The sequence below is a fragment of the Borostomias antarcticus genome (assembly GCF_949987555.1).
Source record: "Borostomias antarcticus genome assembly, chromosome: 19".
Taxonomy (NCBI): domain Eukaryota; kingdom Metazoa; phylum Chordata; class Actinopteri; order Stomiiformes; family Stomiidae; genus Borostomias; species Borostomias antarcticus.
In genome coordinates, this window is record NC_140252.1 from 17,182,389 (window position 1) to 17,201,535 (window position 19,147).

Sequence of the window (19,147 nt, forward strand, 5' to 3'; positions counted from 1 at the left end):
CACACGGTTCTTTGGTGGATGTGGTGGGGGAGACTCCGGAGTCCTTCAGGGGTTTTCAAGAGTGACTCTCGGTGAGTATGACTGCTACATCCTTGTCAGCGACGGCAGATACTGCCAATAAAAGAGAAAAGCTGAAGAAACTCACTAAAGTCTCTCGTTTCTACCGACCACTCTGAATGGCGACAACTACAGCGCAAAGTGGTAGGTGATTGGCCGAAGAGCAGGGGGCCGTCCGCTGAATTCCCGTGAGCCGACAGTATGACGTCTTCATCGCGCAACAGCGGTCAGCAGGGAGGGCAAATAGCCGATTGGCCACAACGGCTGTACCAGTGTGACTGGCGGCCATTTTGTGCCCTTGGGTCTTCCCCAATCCCTCCCCCCCCTCAGGGAGTGACTCCTTCCTGGTCCATGCTGCAGCCCAGCGCCTCGATGTCGTTGCTGATGTCCGAGATCATGCGGTCCCACTCGTCGCCCTCCGAGGGCGCCAGGCCCTCGTCCGAGCCACCGCCGCCGCCTCCGGCGCCCGCCGCCCCGTTGCCGTTGGTGGTGGAGTCGGAGGCGGAGCTGGCCGTGCGGCGGTAGCGGCCGAAGCTGTCGGTGATGATGCCGCGGCCGTCCTTCACGCCGATGGTCTCCAGGAAGTTCTCGAAGTGCTGGCTGTCCTTCTCTGGGATGAAGGGGCGCAGGCCTACGGGAGAGAGAGAGAGAGGACAGGGGGGGTTAACACGCAGAGTTAGCCCGCCACTCAGACTGAACCACCGTTTCCTTATTCCGTCTGAACAGGCTCCCCCGTTGCGTTGATTTTGCACCGATATGATTAAGCAAAGGTACAGTCCCAGTGACAGTAGTACAGAGACAGCTGCTTTCTTAAACCAATGACTAAGTTTATTCAAAACTTAAGAAAAGCAGTAGTGAAAGTGGAATGACACAGACACAACAATACCAGCACCATCGGCATCACAGTTTGGCATATAAACAAAAATAAAATAAATACTGTAGCAGGCTAGCAGCTAAATAGTACTGTAAGTAGTGTAAACAAAGCATAACACTAGGGTTTAACAGACCCAAGACATGTACTTTTTGCATACATTTTATTTTTCCTATTGGCGTGTATCGGAAGACATTTTACCGATACCGATATGACCCGAAATGGCCAAATGAGGCCATATCAGGTACCGATAATCAGTCGGCCTGTAGTAGTAATACATAATAGAGCAACGACTCAACGTAATAATGGAGTCTGAAGAGAGACTAATGTTATTCTGAGTGACTCACGCAACTAACCTGATTGTGTTTTCTCCCTCAAATCACTCTGCTGGTCTAGGGCTGTCTATATGCTAGTAGGTGGGTTACGGCTGTCAATTTAAGAAGCATTTTAACCTGTCTCTCCACTCCTGTGCTGCTCTGACACACACACACACACACGCACACGCACACGCACACGCGTGTGATGCAGCAGCGGAGCGGAGGAGAGACGGAGGCCAAATGCTTCTTAAATTGATAGCCTTAACCCAGCCACTAGTTTGCTATTTGGCAAGCATATATTATATTTCCTTTAAATGCGACCCAAGTACGTTGGTGGGGCAAGAGTTGAAGCGAGCAAAGCTGGACCAGGATGACGTAGCCTACGTTTGGTAGCAAACAGCCCAAAACGTAGTTTTTTAAGGCATTTTGAGTTTTGAATGACTTTGGTAGGCTTCTGTCAGCCTCTAGTTTAGTGTGGTACAAAATAGGTTTTTATAAAGCCGAATTGGAAGTGGTTTTCAGGAGTTCATGGATGTAGCTACAACGCAAAAATGAAACCTAGGCCTATTGTCAGAACGTGAAAGTGAAACTTAAACTTGGGCAAACTGACAGTCACAAGCCATGATCAAATAAACCCACACGTGATTCAATCATTAACAAATACTCACCTAGCTAGCTGAACAATCTATCGACAATCTACAAGTAGCAGGAGGCAAAAGTTGCACAACAAGGGAATGACTGGTGCATTGCTCCGCTGGTCACCTATAGACTATGCAATGCTGCCACCTTGGGGTTGAGAACAAATACTACTCAATATTCGCTCGTTCCCACCAATGAGTACTTGAAGCCTGTAAAATGGTATTCGGGACAGCCCTAATAAACAGTTACAAAGATGTTGCCTACATGGTAGGCCATTATGTGTTAGCTATCCCTGTAGTCCATAGTAGGATATTTAAGTGAATCATATAACAAAGCACAATAAGCACTTAGCAGACAGACTCAAAGAATGTAGAGTAAACTAGGTATAGCCGCTAAGCAGAAGTGGGGAGACCAGAGACACCGTGAGCTTCCGGTGTTATGGGAGCCATCTCCATGGCGCGGACGCAAGTTACGAGGACGTCCTACCAAAACATTTGTGGACACAATTAAGATGGATGCGACCACCGATGAGATCACCAGGTGTTACAGAGGGCCGGGATAACTGAGGACAAAGATGGTAGGCCCGTCTGTGGCCGACCCGATGATGACGACGACGACAGGAAGTGGTTCTCACCGAGTAGGAGGAACTTCCTGCTGTCCCCGTAGAGCTGCCGGAGGTTGATGCAGAACTCGTGGATGGAGGCGCCGTTGCGATACTCGTGCAGCAGGGTGGCGAACTGCTGGATCTCCTGGGACGACAGCTTGGTCCTCAGCTGAGAGTGGGGGAGAGAGAGAGAGAGAGAGAGAGAGAGAGAGAGAGAGATAGAGAGAGAGAGAGACAGAGAGAGAGAGAGAAGAAGGAGTGCACAGCCAGAAAGAGGGGGGAAGAAAGAGAGGGAAATTGTGAGCCAAATGGCACAGCTTGTGTGTGGGGACACGAGGCACTGCGTGTTTCCAAAGAGCGAGCACGAACCTCGCTGTAAAGCTGAAATGAGACCCACCACGCACTCTTTCTGTCGGTCGGTCTGTCTGTCTTTGTCTCTCACACCCACCCACGACACCCACCCACACGGCCGGACCACCACGACACCCACCCACACGGCCGGACCACCACCACACCCACCCACACGGCCGGACCACCACGACACCCACCCGCATGGCCGGACCACCAAGACACCCACCCACACGGCCGGACCACCACGACACCCACCCACACGGTAGGGCTGTCAAATAAATACTCAAACCTCCGACAAGTCGTCGACTCGGGGAACACATAATCGATCTTCAAAATGTAGATTTGATTAGTAGGCTACCGCAAAACAGCACGTCACACAACCTCCTCAGTCCCGCCCATCTATTAATCACGCCAAAACACATGACCTCAGTAGGCGAGGCGGCGAGGATACATCTCACTTCTGTAAGACCCGAGCTCGTGTTCTCGGCAGCCAGCGGGCAACATTGTAAACAAGCACTGAATACGATCAAGAGGACCAGAGCACGACAGGCTATTCCTCTTGTTTTGTTTTCGGTTGGCTAGGCTATAGGCCTGATAAAAGGACCTTGTTTGCACTGAATGCCACCCATGTTGACTGGGTATTAGCTAACGTTACTTGAATACTTGAATCCCGAGGGGACACGAAAGTTCCATTGGTGCCTGTTCTTCACAATAGGCGGAGAACGCCCACTTGTGGTTAGAACCGGTACTGGCATTTCCACTGTATGTGTCATAATTTTTTATGCAAAGTTATATAACACCAATAATCGAATATATCAGATTTTCGGAAAAAATTTAAGAGAGAAAGTCGAATATCATTTCTGAGCTCAGCTGACGGCCCTACCACATGGCCGTACCCCCCACGCCCCCTCCCACCCGTGCGTACCGTGGTCATGTAGTCCTGCAGCAGCTCGGTGGCGGTGGTGCTCAGCTCGCCCTCGCTGGCCGTCTTGGCCTGGGGGGAGGCCGGCGTGGAGGAGGGGGACGGGGAGTTGCCCCCGGTCTCCAGGGAACCCTGGAACGAGCTGCGGAGACGCAAAGAGGAGACATCCGGGGGCGTGAACACTCCCGTGGTCATTATGCGGGATCGTATTTCAGAGTTCCGCGGCTCGGGGGTACTTACAAGGTGCTGGCCTCCGCCTCGAACACCTCTTTGACGTCCACTTTGCTAGAGGAGTCATCTGCAGAGGTGAGATGAATACAGCTGTCAAGAAGGCGCCTTAACCCTTTCAATACGACCACGTCACCGGCAACATTTTAAAAATATCTAACAAATATGTAATAATTTTTTTTTTTTTAAATGGAACAAATCTAAAAAATTCCTCACTCCAACACTTGCTGAAAGCTGAGAAACTGCACTTTCAAGTATTATAGGGAAAATCCAATTAATATTCGAAATGTTGTCACTGTACTTTCAGGGTTAACAAAGACATACTATATGCAGAGCAGGGTTGAAAAAAATTCCAGGTATATTCAAACTTCCCATCGGAATTAACAGGAATGTATGGGAATTATATGGCCGGCTGTGGCTCAGGAGGGAGAGGGTTTGGTCTCCTCCGGTCCACGTGACGAAGGGTCCTTGGGGCAGGACACTAACCCCCAAATTGCTCCCAGTGAGCAGGCTAGCACCTTGGCAACTTCCGCCATTGGCGTGTGAATGTGTGTGTGAATGGGTGAATGAGAGGCCTTCATTGTAATGCGCTGAATAAAAGCGCTATATAAGTGCGGTCCATTTACCATTCACAAACGAACCGGAATAAACAGGAAAACAATTTAATTCCCATAAATCTCCAGCTAATTCCTGTTCATTCCCATTCGTTTGTGAATATTCCCGGGAATTTTGCAACCCTAACCCAGAGACATCCCATTATATTCTCTCAAACGAGGAGAGTGGATGGTGGGAAGGGGCGGTAGCGAGATACGAGGACCCAGTTGAAGACAGGCAGTATTGGGGACAAAGCCAGGACGAGGACGGAGGGGTGAAGAGCGAGTACACGGCCGAACCCCCCGCCCTACCGCTGTAGAGGGAGAGGTGTCTGGTGGGCGTGGTGGCTCCGTCGAAGATGGCCCTGTCCAGGAAGTCGATGGTGGACTCTGTGTAGACGATCTGGAACACCTGGCTGAGCAGGAGACACAGCTCCTCCGCTGCTGCCTGGAGAGGAAGCGTCAGGAACGTTCAGTCACTGTTCTTCCAAGTGTTAAGCTTTCTGAACATTATCCACACAGGCTAGTTATGAGAAGGAAATACTATCCTGGGCCGGGTAGTGTGTGTGTGTGTGTGTGTGTGTGTGTGTGTGTGTGTGTGTGTGTGTGTGCGTCACCTTGTTCTCGACGGCCAGCACGAGCAGGCAGCAGACCTCCACCAGGACGGCGCCGCTCTCGGACAGCGAGCTGAGCGTCTGGGACTTGGACAGCTCCGGACACGAGCTGGGGCACGGAGAACCGCCCGACTCCTGGGCTGGACAGAGGGGACACGGGGAGCACGGGGTCACGACCTCGTTCCTGAAACCGGCCGATTGCGTCCAAAGCGCCGAGCGCAATCGGTCGAGCTCGGACGATGATCTCAAGAGATTTGACTAGTAATGGCGTCTTTTAGGCGTCTAAGTGAGTGATATTTTATGTTTGAGGACATTCTTATCTGCTAGCTAAACGCCTCCTCGGCGATGTGTCCTTGGAACTGCTAGATTTGTGAGAAGGGGACTTAAGATGGCGATAAGACAGGTCTCTTCGTTGTGTCTCCTTTGTGAAAGCTGGCTACTGTGTCGAGAGCTGAGCTGAAACTTTACTTTTTTGCTTAATATGCAATGAACGTCTATTTTATAAAGGAGAGCTCCAACCGTGTTGGGTCTTCATTCATTTAGAGGTCTCCAGCGTGTGATTGGTTGAAGCAGAGTGCGTTTTATTGTTGGTACAAAACACAACGCAGAGCGAAAGAGCAGAGCCAACGAACAATTTTCAACATTCGGGAACGAGCCTCCGCGAACGCCGGGGCGGTCCGAAAATACGAAAAACGTCTAAATGACCGGGAGGTTCTGGACGTGCTGTACCCGGGGGGGGCAGAACCTGGGGGGGGGGGGGGGGGGGTTACCTGTTTTCAGCACCACCAGGTGCAGCGAGTCGTCCCGGATGTAGGAGACGGCGGCGATGTCGTGGATGGGCACGCGCAGGATGATGTCCTCGCCGTCGCGCCACACCAGCTTCACGTTGTACGCCGACAGGCTCACCACGGCGTCCTGCTCCGACGTCAGCTGACCGGCCAGCTGGTGGGACTTCTGGGAGGGGTGTGGGAGAGAGAGAGGGGGAGAGAGAGAGAGAGAGAGAGAGAGATTCGGAGTTAATGGGGTTTCCGTAGGTCATATGTCCGGTGTCTTCGTTGACACTTGCTTGCTGAATTTCAATGTTTTACAATTGTCGATCTGGAAAGTCGAAAGCTCTGAAAAGGTCGTTTTCAAGACTCGACACATGGAACCTAACAGAAAGACTCAGGCCAAGACGGATGTTCTAGAACCGGCGTCTCATCTCCGCCGTCGTATCCGACCCCATCCTTAACGCGTGTTTCGGTGAAGCTGAGACCACGCCTCTTACCCTCGCATTGTCGATGAGCTGCAGAACTTCAGTGCGGCTGGAAGGGTTGAGGTATCCCGGCACGGACGTCAGCTGCCCTAGATACTGCAGGTACACACACAAGCAACGTTAGTTCGGGAAACGCCCGACAAATTACGCTTCGGTATTGGAATTTAGTGCGTACATCTCTGAAAAGCTATTTACATTTAAATCAAATGAAGGAAATGGTATTGGTGCTGCAACGGTATCAGGTCCGAGACGAACGTAGCCTAACTGGCACTGGATAGAGAATCCATTAGAAATACTTATGCTGAGTGTCAAGTAAGAACTTAAGAGCTAACATTGTGAGGCCTAGATACTGTACTGTCAAAAAAGGGCCATGAAAATCTGAAAATAAAACAGGATCTCAGCCAATGAGCCCAGATTCAATTCCCAGTTAGTCAGTAACTAACACAGGCTCACCACATAGAGACCCACCACACAGACCACCACACAGACCACCATACAGACAGACAGGCCACCATACAGTCAGGCCACCATACAGACAGGCCACCATACAGTCAGGCCACCATACAGTCAGGCCACCATACAGTCAGGCCACCATACAGGCAGACCACCATACAGTCAGGCCACCATACAGGCAGACCACCATACAGTCAGGCCACCATACAGTCAGGCCACCATACAGTCAGGCCACCATACAGACAGACCACCATACAGTCAGACCACCATACAGACAGACCACCATACAGACAGACCACCGTACAGACAGGCCACCGTACAGTCAGGCCACCGTACAGACAGGCCACCGTACAGTCAGGCCACCATACAGTCAGGCCACCGTACAGACAGGCCACCGTACAGACAGGCCACCGTACAGACAGGCCACCGTACAGTCAGGCCACCATACAGTCAGGCCACCATACAGTCAGGCCACCATACAGGCAGACCACCATACAGACAGGCCACCATACAGTCAGGCCACCATACAGACAGGCCACCATACAGTCAGGCTACCATACAGGAAGACCACCATACAGTCAGGCCACCATACAGGCAGACCACCATAGAGACAGACCCACCATACAGTGAGTCAGACCACCATACACAGACCCACTATACAGTGAGTCAGACCACCATACAGACAGACAGGCCCACCCCTTAAGACACCGGCCCCTCGTACCTTGACCTCCTTCTCGATGTAGTCGTTGAGCAGGATGTCGGGGTCGATGCGGTGGTCCGGCTGGGAGAGGGAAAAGGTGTGGAGGGCTCTCCTCTCCGTCGTCTTCTCCTGGGCCTTCTTGTCCCGCCCCTTCTCCCCCTTCAGGAAGACGCGTTTGAACGGAGACACGATTCCAGGCTATATGGAGAGAGAGAGAGAGAGAGAGGGGGTGGGGGGGGTTCGTTCTTTGTAAATTAAGATGAATATAGGCTACACTACCAGCAAGAGGAACTAGGCTATTTAAAAAATTAATTAGGCTATAGCTTAATAGCCTAAGCATCGTCTTGTCACATCAACCTAACGTGCATGAGCACAGGGCTTGGGCAGGGTCTAGCGTGAGCCATGTTTGTACAGATCACAATTCGGGGATAATCCCTTATTTTAGAACAAAATCTATATTATTCCACGTCATAATCAAATCATTTACTTAGGTAATTATAGCCCTTGCAGAAGTGCTGAAACATGAATCCCCTCCACCAGCAAAGCCCCAGAGGAAGGGTTAGGGTTAGGAGAAAAAAAAACGTCTTTCACTGGAAAGTGGTCGTTCAAGCCTGCAGTGGGACTCGGGCCTGTACGCCTTGTAATTTGTGCCGAGTGCTGACTCTGCCTTTCTGCCGTCTAAACTAGGAAGCTCCTGCGTTTGCAGCCCAGGATTGATTTGCTCGTTTCGACGGGCGCAAGTGTGTGCAGCAACTCGAGTTGCCCAATATTGCGCATAACCAAAACGTTCCCCCTTTCACCTTTTAACAGAGGAAAACAAACGAGGCTCCGAAAACTACATTTGCTCAAAGATTTTACGCAATACTGTTAAAAATCATGGAGGATAACGACATCGGCAGTCAGTTGAAACAGGGAGGCTGCCGTTTCCACTGCGGTAGGTGGCTTCAGACCACAAGACGTTGACTTGGTCTCGACGGGGGAGAACTGGACTCGTTTACTCTCTTTCCCCAGGAGTTCACATTAGCCTCGACTTGAACGCAACTCAAGTTTTTCTCGGACCGAGAAAAACGCAGACACAGGCTCAGCCGGTGTTTAGGGAGCGAAAAAACCAAACCGCTACAAAGAAATGTCAGGCTGCTTGAAAAAAACAGAAACAACACATCTCTAGAGAACGGAACTGTCGAAAGTGTTGCCGACAGGCGCCCTACCTCGTTCTCCATGAGGCCCAGACACAGAGCGGCGTGAGGATATTCAGGCAGCAGAAAGGCAAGTCGATTGGCTGGACCGGACGGGCTCGGGGGGCCACAGCAGAGCGATGCCTTCCTACAGGCTGGAAGATGTATCCCTGACCCAGTCACTCACATCCAGGTAGCAGTTGGCAGGCAGCGACTGACACACGGGGGTCAAGTCACGTGTGTGTGTGTGTGTGTGTGTGTGTGTGTGTGCGGACGCGTGGGAAGGGTGCGTCTCTGCGTGTCGATGCGAGAACAGGAAGAGATCAAGTCAACCGCCACTTCCTTGACGCCACTTGTTGCTCAAATTGCCAGAGGAACACTTCTCTTCAACGCGCGTGTTCAGAATTAACAACTGACTGACGGTCCAAAACCCATCCTGGTTCCAGACATGACCCCCCGGCGCTGACGACTCATTGGAACCCGGTACAGTGGGGTATCTATCAAAAGCAAGCTACCGCCAAACCACCAATCTCTAAACATAATCATTTGGTATTATTGGTATTTCCTATCTATGCTTCAGTTATACAGAGAGGAAGCTTCTCGGAGCCCTCTCTGAAACAGTAACCCACACACGTGACATATGGGCCTCGACACACTCCAGCAGCAGGTGCATTATTTAACAGGGCCTCGCTGTGGTCCTCCATTGTGGGGACTGGTTAACGTTTCACGGGCCCCTGGTGTAATGTGAGACGGCGGCTTCGACACCGGTGACACACGGACACACAGGTGACACGCGGACACACAGGTGACACGCGGACACACAGGTGACACGCGGACACACAGGTGACACGCGGACACACAGGTGACACGCGGACATCGTGGCAAGTAGACCCGTTGATAAGCGCCATCGAACTGGGGTTGGAGAGAGGGGCTTCCTTCAAAGATGGGGATCTTTGAAGGAAAGTTTGAAGCGCCGTGTTCTCTGGGGCCGTGTTCTGAATTCAGAACCTTGATCTAGAAGTGGCCTTGGGGACCGATCAGACGTGACCGAGCCGACGCCGGCGAGGCTGGGTAACGGAGCCGCGTTTTCCACCTTGGGATCCCGGATCGCTGATTAGGCGCCAACCAACTCGGAGACGGCAGGAAGGAAGGGACGTGTCTTTCGCTGGAGAGCCCAAACTTTGGAATGGCCCGGGGGTCTTTGGAATAGAATTTGGAAAAAAAAACAAGAGGCTCGCTCGTCGGAGTAGCAGTTGGAGAGTAGCCGTACAGACATGAGCTCATATCTTATTGATATCACATAGCAGAGAAGACAGCGGAAACCGGCATCAAACTGAATGCCAAACACGGTGACTGATATCCGCGAGGAGCAAATAACTGGAGTGAACAGCTGAGGTAGTGAGGCTGAGGCCTGAATTCTCTACCCCAACCTTCTCCCTGGCTCACTCCATGTCTGGAGAAACAGACTGGTGAAGGCCAGGGCTACGGGACAGCTCCTCCATATAGTAGGCTATATGCTTTCCTTTAAAGTCGAGAGGCGGAACAGTGAGTGAGTGAGTGAGAGATAGAGAGAGAGAGAGAAAGGGTGGGAGGGAGGGGGAGAGAGAGAGAGAGAGGGTGGGAGGGAGAGAGAGAGAGGGTGGGAGGGAGAGAGAGAGAGGGTGGGAGGGAGAGAGAGAGAGGGAGAGAGAGAGAGAGAGTGGGAGGGAGAGAGAGAGAGAGGGTGGGAGGGAGAGAGAGAGAGAGAGAGAGAGAGAGAGAGACTGGATAGAGGATTGGGACGCCTTCTACAGGGATGAAGCTAGGCCAAGTCAAAACACAGCCCTATGCAACAGCACCATCTAGTGGACATTTGCACTCACTCCTTTTGCACAGTGATTCTGTTATTATTAGGCAATAACACACCTGTTGATGATAATAAGTCCTAAAGGCTAATCAAGACTGTGAACATCAAGCAAATCAGGTATCATTAGCGCAGGACAAAACCTTGCCCTGATAACCTGCTCTCAAGAGGACGACCCTGGACTGATGTGACCAGAACTGCCCCCGTCTAGGAATTTATACAAACAACAACATAACTATGGCCTGAACTCATCGGTATGACAGATCAAAGCTCACAGCAGGAAATGCCCCGTCCACAAAATTGTCCCGCTATCATCAAAACCCACCTGCGGACAATGTGTTTCGACAACAACCGTCCCCAGCTGCTAATCTCTACGGTGTGGAGGGGGCTGGATGGGAAATCTTAGGCGTGCAGAGGCTGTTTTCCCACAGTGGAACAAAAAAAAAAAGAGACTACAAACAGCAGATGCGAGAAGAAATTCCAATTCCTGTCTCGGTGTAGGCAGGTCTATGTCACATCCTGTCTGGCCTGTGTGGGCCCTGCCCTCCATTCTCCAGGGTGGACCCGAGGCAGGGGGGGAGGGAAGGGTGGGTGTCCTACACGGCTCAAAAACACTTCCTCCTTCAACACGAGTCTGGACAGATAATAGAGAAACAAGACGGAAAATACCAGCTGGTGTCTCATGATGAGTAACGGACGTTCGTTAGCCAAGCCGTCGGGGTCCGGCGGTGTGTGTGTGTGTGTGTGTTTGGTCAGGTGTAACTAAGACCCACTGAAAGGCCCATGCTGGCTGCAGTCATGAGTGACACTGACGACCCCGTCTTATGACAGCTCACACAGAGTAGACATCCCCTCTGACAACCACACCTCCGCTGGACAATGACCTCAGGAAGCACACAGCCTCAAAGTCGTGGCTTTCATTAACATTTCTGAGAGGATCACAGTCTTTTCTGTACATAGAGGGAGGGAATCACACAGTCTCCATCGTCACAAATCAAGACCCAAACTTAAGCGTGGGCTGAACTTTGACTGACACATCTGATCAGATGCAGAACATTGTTTAGTTAATAGAACAGCTACCATGACAATTAACAAATTACTACTGACTTTATATTCACCCCAAGATGTTACTGACTCACAGCAGGCTCGGTAACCTATCGGTCGGGCATGGGGAAGTACAGCTCACACACATCTAAACTCATGTTGTGAGATGTTGTGAAACTCAAGTGTAACGTTACTCTACATGATCCGGACAGCCAACACGACCGCGTGACATTGGCTAACATAACAGCTTTATTTCATTATAAAAAAACAAGAACCAACTACAACTTTTTGGATAATGAACGGACACAACTATAAGTTAGCGAGCCTAGTTTGTTGTTACTCCTAATGATAGTTATCTAGCTAACGTTACAGTAGCTAGGGGTTATCGTTAGCTAAGACAAGCTAGTTAGCATCGAGCCAAAGGTGCAGGCTGTCAGACACACTTACCTTTTTCACTTTTTTCACATCATCCTCCATCTCTATGTGCAGGTCCTCGTCTTCATATCCAGCTCACCATAGCATTCCTTTGACAACTCAAAGACACCGCTGGAGCCACCGTATGGGACATTTCTTTCCACCTAAAAAGCAAATAAGTGAGCTATGCTAGCAAGCTAACTGGCTACTGTGGGAAAGGATGCCTGTGCAGATCACACGTGGGTCGTTCCGGATCATAGTTATTTAGTGATAGCGAAATAATATCCTCCTTTTGTTATCGGCAAACCCTTTGACTGGAATTAGTGCGTCGTCAAGGATAAGCTAAGAGAAAAACAAACTGAGACAAAACAGGACCAACTTTTCAATCCTGCCGCCATTTTGGGCGTAGAACTACTACAGCCCAGCATGCATTGCACAGCAAAAAGAGCTGTAGAATGTGATTTTAAATGCATTTTTGTTAGTTTTAGCCTACATTGCATCCAGTCATACAGGTGAAAGTCTTCCACATAGACACGTTTGCTCATTTAACACTTTCTTTTCAAATCCCATAGGCTATGGACCGCATTTAAGCTAATTAAACCTCGTCTTGCCCCAGACTTTCTAGATAAGAGAGGGAGCTGGGATAGACTGACAGGAGGTTCTTTGGGTCACTATTTGGTTTGGCCCACCCTCCTGTCCAGCATTGATGGTAATCATGCAGGCCTAAGTATGAGCTTTCCAGGCTCAGCACATTAGGCTATATGAGTGGTCCTACTGTTCTGAACTAAAAAAAAAAAGAGCTTCTTAAAGTTGGTTCTTATTACAGATAACGTATTGTTAATTACTTACCCTTACATGACTTTTTTCTTCTGACACACCACAGAATAATACTATTTGGTCTCAGAGTTTACTTTACAAGGGGCCATCAATAAAGAATTTGGTCACTACCAGAAATAAGTGCACCGATTTCAGCAAATGATTCGTCTGTTAGAGTCTCGCAACATTGATGTGTGAAGCAACCAATCAACTGCCATATCAGAGTAGCCTACGCACTTGACAGACTGAGACTCAACATATTATTGACTTGTAATAAGAACCCTTAATGAGTTGATGCACTTAATAATAACTCTTTAATAAACAGCCATTTTATACTCTGGGAAAACTATCATTCATGTGTATTATATCATACATCACACACATTTGTACATATACATTTTTGTATATAGCCTTTTGATCTGTCAAAAGGTGAAATGTGCATGAGAAGACATACAATATCTGGTATATTTCTTTTCACTTTCAAATACTATATTTATTTTTCTCTTCTGGGATGAACAGTCTGATATATTAATCTACAGTAAGGCTTGACATTACATTTTTCGGCATAATATGTCTTTTAATCTAAAAACCAAAACATACAAAAAGAACTTTAGCACCATATGTTATTCATAATATTCATATTGTTCCCCAAAATAAGGGTTTAGTACAATACGGGACATCAGTTTTGTTTTTTTAAAGAACGGGGATCCCATGAAACAATTTACTTACATTTTATATTTAACAACAACAAATAAATCATTCTTTATGTGCTCAATATCAACATGGGCTTATGAGTACACTTTCATAAAAATGCTACAGTTTGTAGCACATACTTTGCTAACTGACATTGTGCCAACTGTTTGAATACCCCAGGTAAATTATACAGGAGTACCCTAATAGTGTGAAATACATTGACCATCTAACACAATCTAGAAATTGATTGAATATTTAACAAACCAATATTCCCAGACCCAACAGCCTTGAACAATTTCAAAAATCAGCAGCAATTAATCTGACAAAGTCGCTTGATTGGAATATTAAATCCTTTTTTTTTTTAAACAAAATATTACAGCCAATTCTACAGTAACAACAAAAATAGATACACACAGGTTTAGGACATAGAGATGACAGGACTATACAACACAGCAATCACGTTCTATACTTTTTACCCAAATTCCATTTTCAGAAGTAATGCTTCTTTATGGGTTTGTGCCAAAATGATGCATTTTGTCATTTGCTTGTTTTAACCTTTCACAAAAAGTAATCCTAGTGCAGATTTAATCATAATAAAATAAAAGTAAAGCTTAAAACATGATAATAAACATAACATTAAGGACAACTGTTGTTGTTTTTTGTGCAGATTGAGAAATCATAAGTGGCACCACTTCAGAGAGTTGAGTTCTGCTGTAAACTGTGTAAATTGAGGTGCTAGTTCTTCCCGAGCATTGTGAGTCTGCATGTTTTTGGAGGCAGGTCTTTCAGAAGAGGGCAAGGCAATGCTCAGAGACAGCCACAAGGCAGACCTAGCAGTCCGCCGACCGTGGTAGCACCTGATAATGTGTTCGTTCAGCACCAGTTTAATAAACAAAACGATGCACCCTTTTTTTTGTCAGCTGAGCATACAGTACTACTCAAATTGGAAATACAGATGGCAGATGACACAAACGCACACAGTCTTGAAGCCAAATTAAGACTTTGATGTTCTGCTGCTACACATCAATGCATTCAGAGAAATTCAGAAAGAGACAGGGGCATTGTACAGTAGAGAGCACTAACATGCTAATATGTTGAGGGCCACCTTACAATGAGGTCTAAAGGCATGCTGGGAAACGCTGGGAAAATCAGGAGATGATTTGGCGGGAGGGGCGGGAAGGTGAGTCAGCGATTTGCACCTTTCAAATGAGATATTTGTTTTCTTACACCATTCCAACTGATGGAGATTCTGAAGTTATTCAACCCAACAGTTTGTCAACAGTCACTTCTCTAAAACTCTCCCATTACTTTCCCCACTAAAGTTTTTTGCAGGCATTTTTCCATTTGGCTAGACATTTTGTTCACAAGACAAATGACAAAGGTTAACTTGTTGGCACTACAAATCATTCATCTTGCAAGACAGAAGAAGGCATAGACAGACGTACATATAACAATCATCGACCAAATTATTCAGCGCCATCGTGGCTGTCGTCTGTCAAGACTCAAACTAACTCAATTTCTGGACATTCTCAACTCTCCCCTCACAAACTAGCCGAATCAACTGGGATTGTTGCTGATTCGGCAAGAAAAATGTGGAGCTCAACTTTCAAGTGCAGATGTTCAGTATTGCCTCACGTTTTAATTAGGCCTACTCTGTCCTCTTAAGAACAAAATAAATAAAGTTCACAGACAAGTTCCCAAATCCTGGTTCTGTCACTCGGTGAGTGGAATCAGTTTCAACATTGTAGTAACTCAAGTTGTAGGCCTGTTAGTAGTAGTGGCTTTTCTTTTCACCAGCACACTCTGGGCCAGTTACCTCAACCGACGAAGCGTCTAGATTAAAAAGCATCTTCAGTTAAGAGTCATCATTGAAGGAGTGATTTAACACACAGACTTGGCTTAGTCAGAGTTGAGGAAACTGACCCTTTTGCGTTGTTTGGTTTCAGTAATCTTGGTTATTGTGCTGGTGGCACATGATATAACAAGTAAAGAAAGACTCTGGCATTGTTGTTTGTGGACCTGGCTGCCATGGCTGGAGAGAAGCACCCAAAGTAACAAGGCACTACAACAAGGAGTGAGAAGCCGAATTCCTGCTGTTCTGGACGCTCTTGCTGTGTGCTGTGATTCGTGGCGGTCAAGGGAAGCAGAATTGGGAGTGTCTCAGCATTATTCACAGGTAATCCCCCATTTTTACTGACTGTATGTACGTTTTTCTAGCTTACACTTCACACTGATTGGACAAAGAAGACCTGGAAGAAGCAAAACATTCTTAAGGAATGCTTCAGAGAATCATTAGAAGTGTTCCAAACTCGTTACTCGACTTGTGGACAACGGATAAGTCATAATGCGCTATAGGCTATCAGAGAATTGCTAAGAGTAAAATTATATATAGAATGTAAACAAAACTTTTTACCGTAATGAGTGACAGCATCGTTTCACATTAAAGCGACCTTCACTTAATTCAGCTGAACTTAAGGTAAATCATCAAGAACATTATCTTACTGTCTTGGTCCAAACCTTTGAGGACTGCGCCCTGTGTCGGTATGAATTGGTCTCAAGCGAGGTTAAGCACCATTGAATGAAGCATTAACATCCTGCGTACACCACACCAGCTGGCGTCGCGGTTACCGTATGTCAAAAGGAATGAATGAATCACAGTGTATCTGATTCTGCACCTGGTTTGTTTTGGGACCCATACCCCTATCTAAGAGTTCAATGGTGTTCGGAGAGGATGCACCATGGAATACCAGGCAGCCAACTCACACAAAGCCTGCACACTGTGAAATCACCACACAAACAAGTAACCCCACACGCAAGAGAGAGAAAAACAAGAACAAGAGAAATTCCCAAACATTTTGGCGATATCCCAGCAGACAACAGTGTACAAGAATGCAATATGTTGAGGAGAAAATGGAGACCCTTGAGGACATGCCTGGGATAGTCACTGCATTGAGAGACCCCTGAGTCAGCTGGTTGAGTGGTCTTGATCCTTGGTCCTGAGGAACCCTTGGGTTGTCTGCTGAATAGTTTTTTTTTGTTTTGTTTCTCTCTATGTTTGTCTTATATCTACGAGTGTGAACCTTTTTATCTCCCACTATGGTAAACAATGAAGAAGTTGCATACTGACAGGAATTTCATAGAGATGTGTGACTTCCCACTTTAGCTGACCCAACAGTTCTCAATTATTCAGGGCTGAACATCGCTGAAGCGAAGAGTGGCTAGTAGGCCACAGATGTTAAAACTCTTCGTAATGGCAGTGCACCTCAATGCATGTTCTCACACAGGATCTCCAGTTGTTCAGCCCCACCCCCCCCCTTTGTTTTGGAAACCAGGAAGTGGACTTTTACATGGGAGTACTCCCGAGCCCGGCACGCTGGAGGGGGGTGAGAGGGGCGAGCAGCAACCAGGGGCGGAGCCAAACTGTGGGCCGGAGGACAGCACTGTTTGAGCAGGCTAGGGAGACGCACACGTGCATGGACACAGTCGAACGCTCGCGCACGCACACACACACACACACACACACGCACACCCACACGCACACACACACACGCATGCTCACATGAAAAGCAACACGCACACACATGCGTACCTACGTGCGTGCGCACGCGTGCACACACACACACACACACACACACACACACACACACACACATACAGGTTCAGGATCCAAATAGCTACGTACACGCAACATCACCATCTCAAACACACACACATGCTCACACACATGCTCACACACATACATACACACGCACGCACACGCACACATACACACGCACGCACACACACACACACGCACGCACACACACACACACACACACACACACAACAATACTGTACATAGAAACACTCACAGCGTCTGTCCTCGTGTTCTTTTCCAGCCCTGGCAAGAACCCCTTCACCCCAAAAAGGTTGTGACCCCCATGGCCTCTGCCTGTTACAGTACGATGTTAGCAGGCACGATGGGCCAGAGCACTGCAGAGGGCAGGGGGCCAGAGCACGAAAACCTCCATTTTGTGCGGGGCTCTTGAGTATCCCAGTGTGGGTGTCTTTGTACTAATGCTTCATACTAAATGCATGCCATACACTACAATGTAAAAAATACACATTTTCACCTAGATGACACATCAAGTAAATGGATAAACCGGACTATGAAATGCATTCACTTTTTTTCTCATTAGTTTGCAGTAGCCCTCTCTTTGAAATTTGTGTCAAGCTCCTATGACATAGAAGGCAAATTCTTAATTTCCGCAGAGATGAACATGGAATCATCCCCTTGAATGACATTGGTCACCCCTATTGATTGAGGCGGGAGAAGATAAGAGACATGTACAACCTCAGTACTGCACACATGGCACACCTGTACACATCGGCTAGTTCTCGTGGTGGAAGGGAGCTAATAGGTGCGCTATGAGCGAGGAAAAGGTACTGCAAGACATGCGATTTGGCTTGGTTTTAAACAGCCCCAGTAGCCGCCCTGCGCACACTTGTAAAGAGAAGCCTCCTCATGTGACGCGTGGCCTTGAGGTGAACCTTTTAACACGTTAACATTTTGTGGCGTAAAAAAAGAACCAAGTACCACACTCCGGGTATTGGCGTCGTTTCGGCATGTACCAAAGAAAAGGGCACAGAAAACACTTAAGTATAATGCAATACAATATAGACACAAACAGGATTCCCTCCCAGAACCCTTGACAAGTGTTTGCACCCAATGAGCTAATCACTCAACCTTAAACCTCAGTGAAAATAATAACATGGGCCATACATTATAAAAATTATAGGGGGGAGGGGCTTGTTCGTTTAACACTCTAGGCAGTAGCAGGGAATGGTAGAGGAGTTTCTAAAAGGCAGTCTTTGCACCACACACACGTCAACGTTCTCTTTTGATTGTTGCTTTTGAACACATTCTGATGCATGTCATGTACTTTTATGTTTGCCATACTAATATACAGAATTTCAGCATTTATAAATAAAAGTTCTTTGGAATGTTTTAATCTCCACTCACAAACACAGAACGTCCACTGACAACCATTGTGCTACTTTTTTTTTTTTTTTTTTCAAAACATCCCCAAATATTGTGCTGTCTTCTATCCCATGCAAAGCGTTTCTTTTATTAATTACAATGTATTATTGAGAATTTCTTGTAAGTGAGAGATGGTTTTTTTCATCTTACCTGCGTGTTCAGTGTTCATTGATCTTCCTTTCTACTGACCTCATCTCGGGTCAAAGGTCAAAGCAACACAAGGCAAGGCATGGAAATGACCATATTTGGCATGCTGTGAACGGTTGCTATCAGCAGAGGGCACTGTTCATTGGAGACATTGAGAATGAAGGTCAGTTTTGCTTTTTTGTGCTTTTTGCAGCTTATAGGTTGGATTCTGCTAGAAAGAGCTTGAATGTGAAATCTGTGCTATCGTGAACAACCTCTGCCGAGAGAGGTTGTCTGAAGAGGGACATTTGTCATTTCACAATCACTTCCGATAATCGCTTTGGACGCAGAAATCGGAAATGTCGCATATGTGCCTTTTAGTTATTATGTGCTTCTCGAAAGAAATGCTACC

At 47.6% G+C, this 19,147-nt stretch overlaps 1 protein-coding gene across 1 annotated transcript; it reads right to left on the minus strand.

Annotated features, from left to right (window-relative positions):
• Nucleotides 1-339: 339 nt before the first annotated feature.
• ccm2 (CCM2 scaffold protein) lies at nt 340-12,471 on the minus strand. Its single transcript, XM_084453282.1, has 10 exons — nt 12,114-12,471; nt 7,626-7,802; nt 6,464-6,547; nt 5,967-6,150; nt 5,200-5,336; nt 4,895-5,030; nt 4,002-4,059; nt 3,765-3,903; nt 2,519-2,657; nt 340-688 (listed from the first exon to the last, which is right to left on the minus strand). Exons 1-10 carry the CDS (start codon nt 12,141-12,143, stop codon nt 384-386), a joined length of 1,389 nt encoding a protein of 462 aa, XP_084309408.1. The 5' UTR covers nt 12,144-12,471; the 3' UTR covers nt 340-383.
• Nucleotides 12,472-19,147: the final 6,676 nt, after the last annotated feature.

Excerpts from the sequence above, each read along its gene's own strand:
- ccm2 (XM_084453282.1), bottom strand. The coding sequence starts at position 12,143 with ATGGAGGATGATGTGAAAAAAGTGAAAAAG. Across the intron at positions 7,803-12,113 it reads ATGTGAAAAAAGTGAAAAAG|CCTGGAATCGTGTCTCCGTT; the intron begins GTAAGTGTGTCT and ends CTCTCCATATAG. Across the intron at positions 4,060-4,894 it reads ACACCTCTCCCTCTACAGCG|ATGACTCCTCTAGCAAAGTG; the intron begins GTAGGGCGGGGG and ends TCACCTCTGCAG.